Consider the following 20,878-nt stretch of genomic DNA (forward strand, 5'->3'; position numbering starts at 1 on the left):
ATTTCTTCTTTGGGTAAATGACACATAATATCAGCTTAATTGTCTTGTTTCTCTCTCTCGCTTTCCCTCTCTCTAAACAGTTTCAGAATTGTACTGCATGACAGGAGAAGGACTGGTTCAACAATTTGTATTTTTTAAACCTTTTGCTATTTTAGGAGTAAGTACGTTTTATGTCTGTCATTTCTATTATCTCCTGATGAGGAAATCTTTTAAATAATTGACTAGACCAAAGTTGGTAATACAGTCAATTATGGAGTGGATTCAGACATCGAAAAGATGTGGGTGGATAACTTTCTTTATAGAAGCAATGTAGTCAGATTCCTTGAATCAGGAACTTAAACAGAGCACAAACCAATCTCCCTGGTTAGATCACCCCACTTGACATGCTTCAGAGGGTCAAACCTCGTCAAACTCCCCAAATGGATATACATTTGATTTTATTAAATACAAACCCAACAGTGATCACTCATTTTATACACAATGTGAAAATCTAAGCATTGAAAGCTCAGTTTGCTTGATGGAAAGATCTTGCAGGTGACCACCAAACATAGGAAGTCGGGTCCCGTCACATTGTTCTTTGGGCCAATCTGACATCACATTGTACCTTGGGCCAATTCGACCTGACTGGATCACCCACGAGAAAGGCCTACAGTACAATTTACCAGAGAAGAACATGGCTCATTGTCTCTGAAACCAAAACTGTTGACTACACTAGGAACCTCATCTGAAGTTTTGCCTGAGGGAGAACAACAGACAAAAATCCACTATGTATAAAATTTTGCTGAAGTCTATAGTACCCAAAGCCCTGTGAAGTTGGGAAAAAGCCACCATATTCTGTACATTGTCCGCTCATTTTGTAAAGAGAAATCCCCCTCCCAATTAAAGAGAGTCTGGCACTGACCTGAAAAGGTTGGAAAAGCATTCATCAAAACTGGGTGAAACATCCAGGATGCAAAGTTAAAAGCTCATTAAATGGTGATTAAATGTGAAAGCAGGAGCCTATTTTATGAAGTAGGTGTTGAAGTACAAGAAAGAAAGACACTCATATACCAACTGTGGTGGCGAACCACTCCTGCTAACATTGAGTACATGTATACGCATTTTGTGACTGGTTCCGATTGAGACTCTAGTAAAAAAAAGGTGTTGGTGGTTGTCTCATTCAGAGACTCAACCCACTTCTGCTTCCTGGAATAAGGGAATTGCTGGCATCAAATTGTTAACGATTCCATGGACACATTTACGCTCTAACAGGCACAGAGGTTCTCTCCGACAGGCTCAAAAAGTGGAATTCATGGCCTCGAGATGTAAAAAATAAATGCTTCCTCTTTAATTTCAGAAAGGCTCTTGATGTAATGCTAGTTCTGTAGTCCGATAATTCCTGGTTCTCGTGTGTTTCATACAGCTCTCATCTGATAGGGCATAGAAACTATTTATTTTGTAGTACGTGCTAGGTAAATAAAATAAAATAAGCCTGGCAGAGTGCCATCACAAATGCTCCGCCCCCCATACAGTAGGGCATATATCACTGAGGTACGCACTCCCTCAAATCAGCCGATCTCCTCCACCCCGGAGATCCGCAACACTTTTCTGGATTATTTTAAGGCCTTATACCGCTCTAAGATTTGCAGCAACCTCAATGATCAGGAAGATTATTTGTCTGAAATTGCGCTGGTATATCTGGAAAAATATATGCTGGATTTACTGGCAGAGCCCATATCCGAAGCGGATGTTGTTGGAGCGATAGAGGCACTCCGGGGTTCCTTGGCACCTGATTTAGACGGATTTACCAGAGACTGCTTTAAGGCTTACAACTAATGGAAGTTATTATATCCCCAGCGCAGTCCGATTCGTCCCACACCGTTCCACTTCACTCAATCTCCGGACTCTATTCGCTGTCAAACACAGAATAGACCCAAAAGTCCCTGCAGCAGCTGTATTGTTAGATGCCGAAAAGGCCTTTGATTCTTTAGAATGGCCCTTTTTTCTCTTGGTAATGCGCTGCATGGGGATGCCGGCAGGATTCGTGGCCACAACTGCCCTGTTGCACAGCAAACCAACAGCTAGGCTCTGCATAAATGGCACACTATCTCAACCCTTTTCATGGACACGTGGCACACGACAGGGATGCCCTGTTTCCCCCCTTTTATTTATATTAGCTATGGATCCACTGATCTGACATTTTCAGGAGCGGCATCTCCACCGGGGACTAGAATTTAACACAGGACCTTTATTAGTCTCACTCTATGCAGACAACACCATTCTCTATGTGCGCCAACCACAAGATCATCTCGAACCAATCATCAGAGAAATACTTAGATTTGGCAGCTTTTCAGGGCTGGGCATCAAGTGGCACAAATCTGTAATTTTTCCATTAATGGCGAGCACGACTCCATGTGATTGTTGATTTCCTCTTGAATGGTGCCATGATTCAGTTAAATACCAGGTATCAACGTGCACTTAGACACTTATTATTATTAGCTTGAATTATGGACGTGCTGTAGACAACTTGGAAATGCAGGTGGGACGCTGGCTGCGCTTTCTGTTGTCAATAGCAGGCAGGGTAGCTATACTCAAAATGATAGTGCTCCCCAAATTTCTTATCTATTTAATAACATTCCCATCCCTCTCACTAAGAATTTCTTTTTACAATTAAGCACACACCTCATTCGATTGGTTTGGGGAGGGAGGTACTTACTCTTCCATGTGACAGGGGGGGTTACGGAGTTCCTGATCTCCATTTATATTATCTAGTGGCTCAGTGTAGCTGCGCATTTGCTTGGTATCATCCAGATGCACAAATTCCTTTTTTGAGACCAGAGGTTGACCTTGCGCTTCCCCGGAAGTTGTCCACTGTGCTGCCGAAGGGCGTACCTAGAGACCTGTGCGACATACAAACCGTTTACATTACTAGTTGGGCGTGGGGCAAATAACGGAGACTATTAGGAGCTACCACACTGTATTCACTGGCTCTACCTCTCCAAAAATCCTCTCTGGCTCCCCATTACAGACGAAACACTTGTACAACGCACATTAGCCAAATTTAACATCACAAAGATAGGGGATCTATATCCAAACGATCATATCTTCTCGTTTTCTGATGATGCCCAATTCCACTGCAGATCCTTTACGGTTAACTTTGTAATGCAATGCATTCGCTCAACATTGAGAGCCATGTTACACACTTATCCGATTGCATTGGAACCTATGGCCCCACTAACATTGATAATTGCGAGTGAAACGGGCACCCACCTCATTTCCAAACTGTATAGGTCCTGTTCTGGTCTGAGGCCGGTGAAAGATAATATACGCACTGAATGGGAAAAAGATCTTGGCTGTCCCATTACAGATGACCAATGGGAAAAATGCTGCATGGTAACGAGAGAAGTCTCCCTCAACAGTAGATACAAGCTTATTCACTTTAAGTTCCTCCGCCGATTATACCACACACCAGCCATGTTGCACAAAATTGACCCCTCCAGACTCCACCACTGCCTGAAATGTTCCGCTCCTCACGCTGACTTCGCCTTCTTACGTGGACTTGCCCCAAACTACAGACATATTGGGAACAAATTCCTAACACGCTGGGTGCCATGACAGCGCTGACTCTTATCTCCACGCCAGAAATTGCACTCCTAGGATACACTGTTAACTTTCCCAAACAGATAAGAAGATTTGCAGCTCTTGGGCAACTGCTAGCTAAACATGAGATAGTGCTGCTATGGGGTCGACAAACTCCACCTACCCTACAGGGATGGCTACGTAGCCTGGCTTATTATAATGTAAACTGTGAACTATATGCTAACCTCATGCCAAGTTCTTCACGCCCCAAGGACATATAGGGCCCATATAAAACATACATTGAATGGGAATGACAGAAATCTGCCTCTCAAGTAGAAAGTGGAATAGTCCCGGAGGGGGTGGGATGATGGAACAGGACTCCGAACATGACTACTACCTCATTGTTTGATACGCATCCAAATTACTCCTCATGTGCTATGTTGTGGATCTTTACGTAACTGATATTATAAGACATGGACTGGATATGGATGGCTTTTGCAGTTTTGGGGGATGAGGCGGGCGGGCCAGGGGGGTTGACACCAACGAGATCTGTTACTATGAACATCATACCTGTCGTTGTTTTTAAGTGTCATTTCATAATATTTCATATATGTGACAATTGCTTCATACTATGATCTCTGACAGTGTGTCATTCTGAATCTCTCTTGTTTATTAATGTATAAGAAAATGTGAAAATAAAGATTTAAAAAATAATAATAATTAAATTAAATTGAAAAAATAGGCAACTCAGTCTTGAGAGGGGAATGACTCAATGACTCATTGATGTCTCCAGGAACGATATGAGGTCCCTTTCTCACCTTCCAATGAAGGCTCATAATCCCCTCTTTCATGAATGGCTTGTCGCTAGCCTGAGTACTGTGCTCAAGAAATGAAGGTCAGGCACCTGCCTCTTACAATTGGATCAGAGATTAAAGCCCTTGAATGTCAGAAGAAGCTACTAGAAAACAAGAGTAGAAAGAGACAAAAAGTAATTTGGAAGAGCTCCAAATCCTAGTATTTGTGGCAATTAGAAAATAAAGTAACTCATCACACACGTGGGATGTGCTTTCACGAAGCATGCATGTCACTTTTAGGATTGAAACGTGTGGCTCAATGACCAGCACCACCCAGATACCACTAAGTGTCAGGTGACCAAACTGCATGAGAAAGGATCAAATGCAGTAGCCTGTGGCTATTTTTAGATAATTAATCAGAAGGAAGAGTGTCATCTTTGAACATGTGAAACCACTGTGAAGTTGTTTCGACACCTCAGATATGAAACACAATAGAACCCTTGGGAACACCAATTAGGTGAGGCTTTTTACTATAAACCAAATAACTGAAGCATGGTGTAAAATAAATGGTACAGCCTGTGCCAAGACCTGCAGCATAATTTACAACTGTAAGACAACCAACGGAATACACCACTACTGGTCATAATACCAGTCCACTAGCCTTGTCCTAAAATAACAAAATATTTGAGATCCATTTGCTGAAACACCAGTGCTAACATTATCAGAGGAAACAGAGTCAAGGCAATTTCCTACAGGTGAATGTGTTAGGTAAAAGAAAGAAGAATTAAAATCCTCACACGACTGTCTGAAAGACAAATAAACAATACAGTGGGGAGAGAGAGAAGAGTATGTGGCTAGAGTACCACCAAACTATGTAGAGGCTGCTAAACCAGAACAAATGGGCTACCAACTGGAGAACCATAGATTGTGCACGACCATGCATGAAAAACAAGCAAAGCCAATAGGTCTGGCTTTAAAGGAATGTTCTATGGTAACATGAATTTACAAGTAATAGCATTAGAATAGATATGTATTTGTGTGGAAGCAAAGAGCTGTAGAATAATATAGGTGTTGGTTATAAGGGGAGGTGACAGTTGCACTGTCAAGCCAACCCTTAAAATCCATGTAGGTTAATCAATCAATCAGGGATTTGTGAAGCATGCTACTCACCTGTGAGGGTCTCAAGGCGTGGGGGAGGAAGGTCGTTCAGCTCCAATCAGCCTTACAGCCAGGTCTTGATGCTCTTCCTTAAGGTGTGCAGAGTGGGGGAACATCTGATTTTGAGAGGGAGTTTGTTCCAGGTCTTTGCCGCGATGTAGGAGTAGGCTCTTCCACCCGTACTGGCCCTGCAGCTGCACATGGTTTCGGCAAGGCCAGCAGACCGCAGGTTTCTCTTTGGTGTGAGGAAGGAGACTCTTTCATTGAGGTATTGGGGTCCGGTGTTGTGGAGAGATTTGTAGGTGTGAGTGAGTAGCTTGAAGGGGACTCTTCTCGACAGGGAGCCAGTGGAGGTCTCGTAGGTGCTGGGGGATATGTTCATGTCGTGGGATGCAGAGGACAAGCCTGGCAGCGGTGTTCTGGATGGTCTGGAGTTTCCTGCGCAGGGATTTGTTGATTCCGGAATAGAGGGTGTTTCCGCTGTCCAGTCTGCTGGTTATGACTGCGTGGGTGACAGTCTTTCTGGATTCAGGGGGGATCCACTTCAATGAAGGTGTTTGTTAAGCGCGACTACTCACCCGTAGGAAATTCCAGTCCATCAAGGAGGCGGTCTGTCGAAGTTGCAAAGATGGGGAGCGATGTTGTCTGTCTGAGGTAGAGTGGAAGGTCGTTCCAAGCTCTGGCCGCGAGGAAGGAGAATGAGCGGCCTACCGATCTGATCTTTCTGGTGCAGGAGACTGCGGCGTAGTAGAGCTGGGCTGATCGTAGGGTCCTTTGGGGTGTGCTGCAGCGTTTTGGATGTTCTTGCGGGTGAGGTTTTTGTTTATTACGGCATAGAGTGCATTGCCGTAGTCGAGACTGCAGGTGACCAGGGTGTGAGTGACTGTCTTTCTGTGTTCGAGAGGGATCCATTTGAAAGTCTTGCAAAGGATGCTGAGGGTGTTAAATCACGAGGAGGAGACGACGTTGATCTGTCAGGTCATGGTGAGGGAGGAGTCAAGTATGATGCTGAGGTTCCAGGCGGGGTCTGTGCGAGTAGGGGGCTGCTGAGTATTGGGGGCCACCAGGTGTTATCCCATGCTATTGGGGTGGGTCCGAGGACGAGGACTTCTGTCTTCTCCTAATTGATCTTTAGACAGCTGCTGCTCATCCAGGTGAGACGTCTCTCATTCCTTCCTGGAAGCTGAGTTTGGTGGTGTTCGGTGGCCTCGTGAGGGAGAGGATGAGCTGGGTGTCGTCGGCATTGGATACTATGCTGAATCCCTGCTGTCTTACAACGGCGACGAGGGGGGCTATGTAGATGTTGAAGAGCGTGGGGCTGAGTGACGATCCTTGGTGTACTCCGCAGTTGATCTCTGTGGCTTCGGAGAGGAAGGGCGGGAGTCTGATTCTTTGGGTTCGGCCGGTGATGAAGGAGTGGATACAGTCGAGGACAGTTCCCAGTATGCCAGCGTTGTGGAGTCTGGCGGTAAGATTGTGGTGGGAGACGGTGTCGAAGGCTGCAGAGAGGTCCTGTAAGATGAGGGCTGCCGTGTGGCCCTGGTCGAGGAGAGTACGGATGTCGTCTGTGGCGGCGAGGAGAGTAGTCTTGATGCTGTGGTTGCTGTGGAATCCGGATTAGGAGGAGTTGAGGATGGAGTTGTCTTCAATTTAGTTCGTGAGCTGGCTGTTGACGATCTTGTCAGTGACTTTAGCAGTGAAGGGGAGGAGAGAGATGGGTCTGTAGTTTTTGAGGTCCATCGGGTCTACAGAGGGCTTCTTGAGGGGGGCTTGACGTCTGTGCATTACCAGTGGTCAAGGAATGTGTCGGATTCAAATGTGGTGTTGGTGATTCGTAGCTCGGGTGCCATGGAGGTGGAGGCTCTGTGGAAAATGTGCGGCGGGATGGAGTCAGTGGGGGGCTCCTGAATAAATGCTCTTCATGGTCGTGGCGGTGTCTTCTGTGGTGACCAGGGTCCAGGCAGAGATGGTAGGCTGGCTAGCATTGCTGGGGGAGGGCGTGGTTTTGGCATCAGGTGTCTGTTTGTTGAAATTGTAGTAGAGGGACTTGATCTTGAGATGGGTTGGTGAATTCCAGGATGCTACTTAAGAGTTCCTTCAAGTTACTGGAGTTGGCGAGGAATTTGTCCTGGATGAAGGTCTTTTTGGTGAATCTGATGTGTTGGTGGCATTCTGTCATGGCGTTCTTGTAAGTGGTGTGAGCTTCCACGGTTTTGGTGTTTCTCCATAATTTTTCGAGGCGTCTGCAGGTGAGTCTGGATTTCGGAGGTCGTGGTGAACTATGTGTCTGTCATGGGGCACCATCTGTCGGAGTTACGGAGGGGACGAGCTTGTCTGCACAGTTGGTGATCCATGTGTGGAGTTCGTTGGCTGCAGAGTTGTCGCTGGTGGTGGTGGGAGGGGGGTTGAGCTTGAGGGTGGAGTTGAGGATCTCCTCGGTGACTTTGCTCCAATGCTACGCCTTTGGTGTGCCAGCAGCCGCCATTAAGTACGGGTCTGGGGAGGCATTGCAGCTGGGAGGCGGGAGCAGGAACGGGCAAGGTCAGAGGTCTTGGTTAATGACGGTCATACTCCCATCTGTGTTACTGCCAAAGAAAAACACCATAACTTATCTAGTTATTTAAGGCACTTAATATGCCATGTGCCTTCCTGAAATTTCAAGCTTAGGTAGCTGGATAAATAAACAAACTGACCACAGCTGCTACAGGGCAAGTTCTTTTTTGTGGAAGCACACAACTTCTGGCAAATCAAAACATGTTCTTTTGGCTCCCAACATGTGTGCGGTGCCAAAGCCCTTCTATAATGATTATCACATAAGTGTTTGGAGACAGTTCAGCTGTCAAGCCAGACCATAAACGTGGAGATTTTTGGGGGATCTAATGTATGTCGCACAAACACAGAAAGGAAGAGGGCAAATAAAAAAAATTCAATTTATCAATGATAAGTCAACATGATAAAGATGAAGAACATGCAACCTTGGGAAGAATAGCTTACCTGTCCAGTGCAGCAGAGCCAAGACGCTGCTTGATGTTATCACTGGTCAAAAGCAACGTTGGACCTAGAAGACAAGCGCATGGAAATATTTAATCCATGGTCATAGTCAGTCTACAATTCCACCCACGGAGCTTTTAAAATGTAGTGTTTGGTAAATGTGTCACTGTTGATTTTCAGACTAAAGACTTTATAGAAAAGAATTTCCCACTTGCAAACTTCTGACGTGTAGAGAGGAAATTAGGTATTTTCCCTGTATCGTTTTCAATGTTGATGAAGTAGGTCTCCAACCTTTCATGTAAGTTGGATATTTCAATTTTATTGAAATTATATGTATGATAATGATAATGGGCTTTCAGCTAGTACGCTAGTTGCGTGGTGTTATATTCCGTTCAATTAATCCACGGTGTGTCCATTAAATAGCTCCCTCCAGCTTCTGAAAAGTAAAACTTGGCAAACATGTCACTTCATGAAAGTGGCTCTGTGCAATGGAGTAGGGTGCCCCGAGGAAGGACTGGGCACACCTTAACTTTTAAACTCAATGACCTGCCCCAGTAATCTACTACTTGCAAGTGCCTTCTCCTTTAAATATTACTGCTTAATTATTTTCAAACTCCTTTGTCACTAAAACTATTCACGCGTGAAAGTGGCACCGCTGTTATCCCTTCCATTCCAGATGTCCCATCCAAAAATTTGCTCATCTGACCTACAAGAACTTCAGGAGAGGCTTTTTTTTACCTGACTTAACAGACTGCATTCCAGCAACCTGATTAACTGTCCTTCCTATAGCATTCCAATGAATATACTAATTTGAATTAATATAAAGGCAATTAGCAATCAGCTACTCACAGCTCATCTGAGGCACATATATTATTCTAGATTGACTATGAGCTGTATTTTCACACATAGGGCGCATATCTCTTCACAAGTAAGCACACAGTTTAAAGGTTTAAAAGTTAGGAAAAAAGTTTTGCCATGCAACTGACACAAATTCATGCAGTCTTCAATGGGGTATTTTGCCAGGAAATGGAACATTTTAGCTAATGGTAACCTCAACTACTTTATATCTTTAAAGACAATAACATTACTGATTATCCTCCCAAAATAATGTGATTGCTGACATTTTGCATCTTAAAATCACAACGTTTCTGCTTGCTTTATGCGTCGCTGCATCACCACTTATCACAGCAATTTACTAAGTAAATAAAGTAAACAGAATTTACACCAACTTGGTCATGTAAGATATTCTTTTAGCAGCATCGAGAGCGATCAGTGGTAGTTCTTTTTTACTTAATGGAAAATGCATTTGCATAAATAGGATGGGAAAGCTACAAAAACCTGATGATTCGTACCGAGTAAGTGGCAGAAGGCAAAAATCGAAAATATGCTGCAGATGCTCTTTCAGCTTCAGCGTCACCCCCAGCTGCTCGCGACCTTGGGAAATGCCACTTCATTACTGAGCCGCTTGCTAGGCGCTGCTGAGGCTATTATTGCTAGGTATAAAGTTCACCCACTGTCCCAGGGCACTGCCGCCACCATCCAACAGGTTCTGCTCAGCTCCCATTTGTTTACCATTTTCATTTCATGAATGCTTAATGGGATTTGATGCCCAGTAAAATGATGATTATATTGCAGGGCTGTTTCTGGCGGGACTAATGCTGCGTTCACTGCCTTTGCAGACTAGCTCTTTATAGCACATAGTCCCAAGTGTTCCCTGTAACCCTCTGCCCCCCCCTCCTTCCGCCATCACTACCTAATTAGGGCGTGTCTGGATGCAGTACCCCAATATAGTCATTATAGTACTTCCAATGCATGATGCAAATTTGTCAAAAGAAAAATTAAATTGAAGATGCACTATCATAAATTAGTGGTGGTCTATCTGCAGGCTGCGACGAAGGACGTCATCAAAATGTATTGGAAAAAACAACTAGTAACAACTTCAGGTCAAGAGATCTGGGTTAAATCCATCGTCTTTTGCTCACCATGCCACCCCAGTTTAGACCCAGCCATATGCAAATCAGTCTTGACCCTGTGCCTCATGGGAACAGTCCAGCTTGAACTGCCAAGCCGGGTCCTCCCTGGACCGAAAACATGCATCCTGGGACCAGTTTCAATGCATCACCCCTCATCAGCCAGGCTAGCTTGAATCCAGTGGCACAATGAGCCCAGTTTCGAGGCATAACCCCTCATCAGCCAGGCTAGCTTGAATCCAGTGGCACAGTGAGCCCCGGACCCACATCTGGGCATGCTAGTAAAGATCAGCGGTCCACCTGAGGTGCTGGAACATAAGGAGTTTGAGGAGTAGCTTATGTCTGTAACGTGTGGGGTCCTAGGGGTGCTGGGGGATGTTTTCCCAAGTCTGCAGGAGCCGAGCTGGAAGCCTAGACTGTCTCCGACCTCTAGATCGGGAGGACAACAGTGCCTGGTTTCACGCCCTCCATCCGAGGTCACCGGCTCCCTCTCCCTGGATCCACCCCGCAAGGTACTCTGTTGTTTACATTATCGTGGATGGACCTGAGGGGTCTTGTCGTGTCTTGTGTGCACCCACGGCTAGCTGCCTGTAGCAACTGCAGCCCACACCTATGCTGGAGGGGAAACATTTCACCAATTTGGAAGCGCACCAACTTTCAGTGTGTCAGTCTTTTGCCTACGGGGCTAGTGATCCTGCACTCGTGAAGATGCCACTGGGTAACTGAAGGGCTAATCTGACGGGACGAAACCAAGTAACTGTTTCCTTCAACTTTAGGTGGTCTTGACAATCTAATCAAAGTGTCGCCAGCGGGTGCAACGTGTATAGTTGGCTGGTGTGGCTTAAGTGGCTGAGGGGCTGGGTCATGAGGCGTAGTCAAAATTTGTGATTTCTTAACCATTACAACTGTTCAGGGTATGAAATATTGGGAATGTTGCGTTTTATGCTAATGTGCTAGCCGGAAAGTTAAATGCCTCTGATAAGCCTGCATATATGTTTCTATTGCTTATGATGCAGAAAGGATTGCTTGGATTCTGAACACGTCGGGAAGTACGTGCATGGGTTTATGTTGCTTGCGGGACGAGGAGATAAAGGAGCAAGTGAATGCTGTTCTGCTGCTAATGGGAGAGTTCGACAATTGCATATAACTAATGTATATGTTGTTTTGATTTCAATGTGTGTGGAAAACAAAGATCAGTGTTTTATACATAAGAAGTAGAATCTTTTTGTAGTGTACTATGTGTGTTGCGAGGGTGGTTTTGTGCCAATACTTTACACTTTCACCCGGAGGCTAAGCCGGACTGCTCTGTGCTAAGCTTCCCAAGGGTGAGCATAGGTTATCGGACAAGTCTATCGTACTCATCCTATCTAGGACGGTGGATTCTGTCTGGACTTGATGTGGCCCAGCCAGCCAACCAGCAACCCATGGGTCCAACAATAACATCAACATTCTCAACCGAAATCAGGTTTTCCAAGACTTTCTACGATGGTCGGTGACGTAGAGGTCGACCTTATGGTCCGGGATGGCCTTTGGATTTTTCGGAGCAGTCGCTGCATGACTTTGAGATATGAGCAGAGCCCAGACACCAGTGACTGACCATGTGAGGGTCCATCACGGACATCTGGTTAAGGCAGTCATTTCAGGGTTAAATGCAGTCATTTTTTAGGAAGACATGTTCCTTGCACACTGGAAAAAATCAGGAAAAGTTTTCAGTCCGCTTTGAAGGAACCAGCTCCGGATTCAGTTCTGAAGGCATAGAAAGGAAGGAACAGACTTCGACACACAAAGGTGAAGGTTATTATGTGGCTGTGACGTCACTTCCAGGAAAGGAAAAGACCCAATACAGAGCCGTGGGCATCACCTACTGGTGTATGAGGGAACTGCTGAATCTCCAGATCCTGTCTGGCGAGTGGGATTATTTACAAGGTGATGTATTTGCAGTTACAAGTATGCATCAAAAGCAGATTGTATTTTCCAGTAATAGGTACCCACATGCTTTGTTATAAAGTGAATAATCACCCCACATACAGTGCGAGGTAACTGTTAGAGGAGTGTGAGATAGGTGGAGTAAAAAAGAGCAGGAAGTTGTTGTCGCCATCTTGCAGGAGTGCGCACTGGAAATCTGTGAGTAAAATGACAGTTCTTTACCGGATACCATGAAGGCTCCTGAACTATCCTTCAACGTCCCAGGAATTCTGACGGAAGGGAAGATTCGTACGGTTCCCTTTGGTCCACATAATTGTCTCTGCCCATTTGCACAAGTCAATAAGCCAGAAACTATTGTGCTACTTGCAACAAGTCAAATTCAGACAACAGTATGCACCATATGCTCATATAGTGCATCTTTGCAAAAGACTGCAGGAGAAAGAAGACAAAACTATAATGGGAGTGTTAAATCAGAACCCCCTCCCCCTCTTCCTTCAACTTGCATCTTGTACCTCAAGAGGATGAAATGGATAGTTGAGAGTTCTCAATATCCTTTACCTACAGTGAATTTAACCTTGAGCCAGAGACATACTCTAGAAAGTAGCTTTAGAACAAAATGTACAAAGAGCAGACACCTGAAGCCAGTCCAGGTCTCCTCCCCAACTGCTAATGCGAGGTGGTGATGCACCTGTCGTAAGGGATAATATGGAGGGGCTTTCTACAGGAAATCAAGTCTGAATTACACTTTGTCGGCTCAAATGTAAAGCTTTTTATCTATGAAATAAGAGGGCAGACTGAAAACAGAGACAATGAGATGCAGCCCACTGTGAACCAAACAGAATAACGGGAACAATATTGGGGGACAGATGCTTTCTTTGGAAGACCACCTTATTGAGCTCCAAGTAAAATAGAAATAAATATATAACAGATCAAGGATTAATAATAATTTAAGAATCATGGGCTCCCATCTGGTGCAAAGAGAAACGACACTGACTAGTATTGGTGGCATTATACTTCCAGATCATAGCTCACTTCTAGGAGACTAAGATTTACACACAACCTCTGACTGCCATTGAGCATGGTGTCTAAACAAACAAGCATAGCGAATGATAATGGGAAAGGGATTGCATATTACTACAAATAAGGGGACCACATGAAACTAATCAAAGATTACATTGTAATGTGTTTAAAGCTGTGATATTGGGTCAACTGGTTGAGGTCACAGCACCACTTAATGAGATGAGAATATGCAGCAAGGAGAAACCAGAAATAGAACAAGAGTATGTAGAAAAGAAATACACCATTAGTTTGCAGCTGCCTACTTTAATGGTGGGGGCAAATGGCTTACTGAGATTTAAACATTGTTGTTTTGGAGGGGCTCACAAAGGCAATCATAGATCATTTAGTAAGGTTAGTACAAATATGACCAGCACACTTATAAACGTTATTGCCAACCAGGAATGGTAGAAGGTGATAAGAAATACAGAAAATGTAAGACTCAGTGAAAGGGATCTTTCTGAAGAGAAGGCCCAATTAGACTACCTAGGTAATGCCACAATGTCTAAACTGTAATCCATAACAAGTCAAAATATATCCAGTCAGAGGAACCATGAAAGCAATCAAAAAGCTTAAGACTGCAAAGAGCCCAGATTAAAACACAAATAGTTCTTTTAAAGGAAAACAAACTACTTTATTAGCTCAGAGGATTCCTGAACATAACCCATCCATGTATCTAGCCTGATATTGTTAGTACAAAAGCCAGGGAAAGATGCCACACACTCCAATTCCTACATGCCCATCTCTCTCCTCAATACTGCTGTGAAGGGGGCATCACCAAGGTTGAGACCCAAGAAGGCACACCTTGCCTGAGCACCGGGGCCTAGAATGCCGCCTGACACCGCCAGCTAAACTGCCCAAGGGGCAGGAGCGGCAGGCGCTATGACCTCGGTAGCAGGGGGTCCAAGCGGAACCAGCGAGCATTTCAGCAGGCGGGACCTGGTTGGGCCCAGATTAGTGAAAGCTTGCTGTGGCGCTGCTGCAGGCTGGGCTTGAGTGCACACTCCCGGCTCACTGATGGCTGCTGGCAAGGACAATGCAAACAGCTAGGAGGCCAAAGGGGGAGGCTCCACTGGCTCAGCGTGGTCTTCGATACAACCTGATTACATATGGGTTCAGCTGGTGGTTGCACCTAAATTGTTGGACACCAGAATCTTCACAAGTGGGGCGCTCATTCCCCCGCAGAGAGTCCAAGCGGGCTTCCATGATCAATGAGATGCTGAGTGGCACCAACCTCACCAAGGTGAGTGACTCACTGGGGTCTGTTGAGGGAGTGCCAGTGGGGAACAGCACAGTTGTGGCAGATCTCACCTCACCTTCTACAAAGGGGGCACATACAGGCACTCCTCCAAGAAATTGTAAGCATTGGCAAATCCAATAGGTCTTGCCTTTGCAAGAGTTTTTTTTCCTTTGCTTTACAGTACTGTGGGTGTGCAGAAAGTGAGATTGTATGTGTTTTTGATAATAAAATAGCGAATGGTACAAGAGTGATGGGGAGCCTGAGGGAGCAGGATTGAGACAAGCATACAATGGCCTGACCCGTTGAACACCTTGAAGAACCGGAACTTGCTGCACTGTGTTGCGTTAAAGGGAAAGAGCAGAAATGTGACATATTTACAAAGATGTGTCACACTTCTGCACTCTCCTTGCACAGGTGCATTTGTTGCAGCATAGTGATGATACAGGCACCCTTGCACCACAACACAAGGGTGCCTGTGTTGTAGTCAGAATAGCTTTTGGGAAAGAAGGAATATCTTCCTGCACAAAAATTGTTTTTAAACGCTTATTCCTCTTTGTATGTGTGCTGCAAAATGCAGCACACATGCAAAGAAGAAGTAACAAGGAGAAATAAAGTTTTTTCTTTGTATGCTAGTGCTGCATAGGCGCACTATTTGGTGCAAAGCAAGGTTTACAGGCTTCAGTAAATCTGGGTTTGCATCAGAATCCATAGGTGATTGCACAAGAACGCCCGTGCTCCAGCGATGGAATGCCTCCCGATGTAATGTAATTGAAGGTGGAGCTATGCACGGTTACTTTCTTTCACTAAACCCCGCAAATTGAGCTTTGCATGGTTTAGTAAATCCCGAAATGCATTGTGTGTCGGACTGCGTCAAAAAAAATAAAGTGAAGTAACCACAACACAATTGTTTGTAAATCTGGGCCCATGTACAGACTGTTTTAGAGCAGAAACAGACGGTAGAAGTCTGTAAAAAGGGCATGTAAGACAGCAGTACTGCAGATATATACAGCACAGAGTGCTCAAAATCCAGAATAAAGGCAGATACGAGCAATAACAGGGCTGACAGAAGGAGGCAGATTAAGACCGCAGCATAGCAGATATAAACAACAGCAAGTAAGATACAAGCAGCAGCAGTGCACACACAGACAGCAACACAACGAAAAGAAATAAATAACAGCAGGACGCACACAGACAGCAATAGAACAAACAGAATCAGCAGAGAAGATAGTCAGCAAAATAGCACATAGACAGCATTACAACAAATACAGTTAGCAGCAGGACACACACAGATAGCAACAGGGCACACAAAGACAGACAGAAGCAGGCCACACACAGACATTAACACAACAAATATAGTCAGCAAATACAATCAGTAGAGGGGCACATACACACAAGAAAACAAATATAAACAGCATCAGGGCACATATAGACAGCTGCAAGGAACAAATAGAGAGTAACAACAAAAGAAAAAATTCATTCACTTTGGTAACTATGTATCTGTAAGAGACATACATTAGTTATAGATTCCTTACCCTAGAATTACACCCTGGTGGCAGACTGGATCAGCAAAACAAATTCGTAACAGTACCCCTGCGCGTCGTTGGTGGCTTTGGTCGACTAAGAGTAAGTCGTCGTTTTCGCCAGGATGACGTCGCTGTGTCTCCTTAGATGCCGCCCCTGCACGCTGATGTCAGTTCCGACACAACATTCCATGCCAGAAGCACAGAGCCATGAAAGACACTGACCACTGGTCAATGCTGACCGTGTTATAGCTCTTTATTTTTTTCCGTATCCCTCATCCAATCCTAGGACGCTGCACTTAATTCAGAGGTATTCATTGTCTATACAGTCCACACGTACTTATGCAGGTTGTGTGGACGCTATTTTAGTTGGCCTGCTCTTATTGGCGATAGTGATGAAATTTCTAACCATTAGTACTTTGCTGGTGGATACCTGAAATAGGTCGAGTCTCTTTTTTGTTATTTAATTTATCCCCACCCTTCCCTCCATGCTTTTTTTCATCCCGCTCCTCATTCTGATCCCCCTCTTTCCTGTTCATCTCTTCAAACTAAGCTTAAAAAGCGATATGAAGCGGCCAGTGCTGGTCGCTTCATAGTGCTTTCTAAATTCAACCCATTTCCACACACTCCCCTGCTTCCCAAAGCCAATAGCTCACCCATGGCTTTGCCAATGCTTGTTTACCTTTTCCTTGCATTCCTGGGCAACATTGTAAATGTTAAATAGTTTGCCATGTGAATATAGATGTTAACACTCAACCATCTTTGTTCTGTTGAAAAGGTAGCCTGTTTGCGAGAAAGTAGCAATTCCCCCAAAGCATAGATTTGGACACCATTACTAAGACAATAACCTCACCATTTTAATAATCCTCCAGAAATATTTACCTCTCTTACTCCCAGAGTTTACATATAATATCGGGAGTGGATAAAAAGCATAATACATTATTTTTGGACAACCTTCTTTGTAGTATGTCACACCTATCTACCCAGTTCTCATCTAGGACCTCACTAACAAAGTTTTACATTCCACATTTCTATTCTAAGAAATATAATTACTGAATATCTGCTTTAATTCTACAATTCTCAGAGGATATCGCCACAACCTCCACTGAAACATTTGAATTTACATGCTATGCTCCTTGCAACAGAAGATATTTTGTATACTGATTGTATGAAAATATCAAAAGTTCCATGTTTTTTGGGAGCTTGATCATCATGTTTAACTTAAGCAGATCAAAAATAAAAGACAAATGAGTGCACATTTTCACCTTAATTTCGTTACCTAAGGCACTCATCTCTTTATAAGTGGTTGATATCATAATGCTATGGGTGTGCCTAAGAAAGGTTGCTTTTCTCTACAGGCACATCAGTTGCATCGGGCACCTACTTAAGACAAATTGTCATAGCCCCAAACAAGCAACAGGGATCGTCTGAGTGCCACCACATCACGAGTAGTGATTGGCTGGAGATACCAGCATCACTCTACACAATGGTTCACAGCTAGACTCTAGCGGTTACCCTATCATCTACCACCTGCTCCATGCAGAGATCTATCCTTGCTCTTGGGAGAAAGACCATTGTTACTTGCAGCCTCGGGAAGCCTTCAGACAGAGAGAGGGATGCTCTGTGTTTAACAGGTTTGATGCATTTTGGGACAGAAAGTGTCTTCTGTCCGGATCTGGTACAAAAAGCTGCAGCTTGGAGGTAAGCAGCAATAGGCTAAAGTGCAAGGCATACGTTTGGCCAGCAAGTAAAGTCTCCAAGTAGGTTACAACAACCAAAGCAGACGAACCTGGTCTGCGAAGAACCAGCAGGGGTAACAAGAACCCTTAATAACCCAAAAAAAAACAGGAAATGAACTGCACATAAATCTCATGCACCAGATCACATTGATGGCAATATCTCTTCTCTGAAGGCCCTGGCCTGTCTTTAGTTGTAGAAGCCAGTCTTATAAGAGTAAAGTGTCAAGGTCATGGGACCACTGGTGCCAAGCTCTTCAAGGACAAATTATTCCATACAAGCCTGGGCTCCTTTCAATGTCAAGCTTCAAAAGTCACTTTCTTCTTAATTTTAAATAGTCTCCAATAGTTATGCTATCTCTAGTAGAACTAATCTGTTGGGCAGGGCTTGGGGAGGCATCATGCTCCTGTGTTGCAGCCACGTTTACCCTCCCAAGGTGGTTCAACATAGCCAAAAAGCAGGAATAATGGGACCTCAAAGATATTCTTAACTTCCTCATATCTCTTTCTTATAGATTGGTAATTCTATATACATATTACATATCAATGATACTACAGTATATGTTAAATAGAATATAGTATGCAATTATAATCTAGCAAATTGTGTATGGGAAAGGAGACATATGTTGGATTGTGCTACAGGTTCTTTGACTAAATCTTCTGCAGTTTCCATGGCAATAATCTTCACTCAGTCATAAAACAGTCTGAATGGGTGTTCATGTCAGAAATCTTGTTGTCCAGGAAACACAATGGTAGAGGAAAAGGCTCTTTGGCCTATTTCAGTCCTTCTTGTCTTGTGTGTAATGAAGCACTAATAAAAGGTGCAGGAAAATAAATGACAAACTCAGAAAAATGCACTCACAAGAGAAAGGCAACAGCAAGTACTGATGAAGCAAGAAAAGTAGACTTTGAAAAAAAGACAACATAATAAATAAATTGCAGCTGCAATGATCTTCAGCTATCTATCATTGGAAACAACAACAGCAGTTATGATTAGATTGCTAAAATTAGAACTATATGAGCAAGTATGAGGGTAGAGACTTGAACTCACATTATTAATCAAGCATTGCCAAAGTGATATACTTATTAAAAAGCTCCAAAATTATCTTTTTTTGTGGTCTGCGCTCACTCAAGGAGAAATAAATAAATTATGGAACATCAAAGGTGGGAAGAAAAGGAGAATGATTTTGGATATAAATCTCGGGTTTATAATGAAACGCAATTTGAGCTTTCTTTTGGTTTCTAAAGATTTGTTTATTGAATTTTTTGAGAAAATACCAAAGAACCAAAAAAAAGATGAAAATATGGTGCATTGGCTGCCTGAAGAAGCATAAGAATAGCATAGTTACACAGCAAATAATACAGCAGGACAGGTTTGCTAACTCCACCTAACAAATAATCCAGAACTGCATAAATGCACCCATCCAACTAAGATCACCCAAAAACTGGGAGAGAGCGAAGATAGAGAGATGTAGGCTGAAATGGAAGGCAAGTCATAGATAAGGAGCAACAACGAAGTGGAAAAAAGGAGAAAGAGGAGAGGGGAGCCATGTAGAACACTGGTAAAAGTGACCTAATCAGCCTTAGATCGGTTATATGAAACAGAAATGTCAGTGCAAGAGTGAACCCTTAAAAACTCCTACCCGTGTTAAATGAAAGAGTCTAACACTAGCCATATACGTTGTGATGTAATGGGGTTGCTAGAGCACTTCCACTCAGCAATGTACGTGCTTCTGAGGTAGGTTACCCACTCCCACCATGTAGGATATGAAACATTGTTAGCAGACTTTCAGTCCGCTAGGGTGACCTTTAGCATGATGGTGAGCAGTAGGTCGCAAAGAACAAGACCCGAATCTGGGTGCTCAATCGGGGGGATTGCTGCGTGAGTACCAAGCATAATCATTGGAAAACTTAAGGAAATGGGGAAGTTGAAGATATTCGACCATTGGGCAGAAACCCAATCCCAAAAAGACTTTAAACATAAACATATACATGCGAAGAACATATGATCTTGGTCAATGCAGTCTGTTGGCATGACCAGCATGGGTCAGAATCAGTAAGCTTCAATTTAAAAAGTATATGAGAGGCCCAGTACAGAAAATGTGAAACAAAAAAACTTGTTTGCATGAGGGAAGGGATACGTTTGTTTCGGAGTAAGAGGGGACACATTTTTGCCCAGGCCACAGAAAAAATGGGTGGGGTACCTTTAGAAGAGAAATATGAAGACCACTTGGACTCTAAGTCAGGTGATGAACGGGTGCACTGCTTCCTAGTAATTTATAAATATTGGACGCAACATGGCTCCTAGATTGGAGTTGTTTGAGGGGGAGTAGAAGGTTGTTTATAGGATGGGTTCTACTTTGGAGAGTTTACAGCCCATTTATTTTGTAGCCTTTGGGAAGGGTTTGGAGAAGTTTAAGACGTATCTTTAGGGTTGGTTATAGAAGGGGTATAAAGCCCTGCATAGATTTTCTGGAGAACATTGAGAATATCCTCTGTTTTTATCCTAAGTATTCCTTGGTGGTCTTTAATGTTAGAAATTAGAGATGAATTACTTTTAAACTTCAAGCATGCTGCTAGGCATTTAACGTCTTTATTTAAATAGCACAGTATTTTGCCTTTCTCTGCGTGAACTCATAAGTGTGAGTTTTTACTAATAATAGTGTTATATTCATATTTTAGTTTTTTAGGTTAGCCATAGCTAGCGGGTCTCTAGAGAGTTCGTACCAGATTTCCATAGCTTTAATATTGGCTGATAGCTAATTTATAGTGAGGATTTGATTTGCGTATTTTTCCTGGCTGCCTATGACTTGACCCCTGAAAAAAAGCACTGGAGTGTAACAGGTGAGGAAATCGAAAACCTCTTTTCCTGTAGGAACAAGGATAAATTCTCATCGAGTTCACGCACGTCTGAGTCATCCTCTAGGAT

At 43.7% G+C, this 20,878-nt stretch overlaps 1 protein-coding gene across 1 annotated transcript in view; it reads right to left on the reverse strand.

Moving 5' to 3' along the window:
* PNPLA7 (patatin like domain 7, lysophospholipase) overlaps nucleotides 1–20,878 on the reverse strand; it is a 1,710,105-nt gene that overhangs the window by 703,082 nt on the left and 986,145 nt on the right. Inside the window, exon 23 of the mRNA XM_086921192.1 lies at nucleotides 8,505–8,568. Within this exon, the coding sequence (XP_086777318.1) occupies nucleotides 8,505–8,568 (64 nt within the window). The remainder of the gene's footprint in view (nucleotides 1–8,504; nucleotides 8,569–20,878) is intronic.

This window comes from Lissotriton vulgaris, chromosome 5 (genome assembly GCF_964263255.1).
Source record: "Lissotriton vulgaris chromosome 5, aLisVul1.2, whole genome shotgun sequence".
In the NCBI taxonomy this organism is placed as follows: Eukaryota; Metazoa; Chordata; class Amphibia; order Caudata; family Salamandridae; genus Lissotriton; species Lissotriton vulgaris.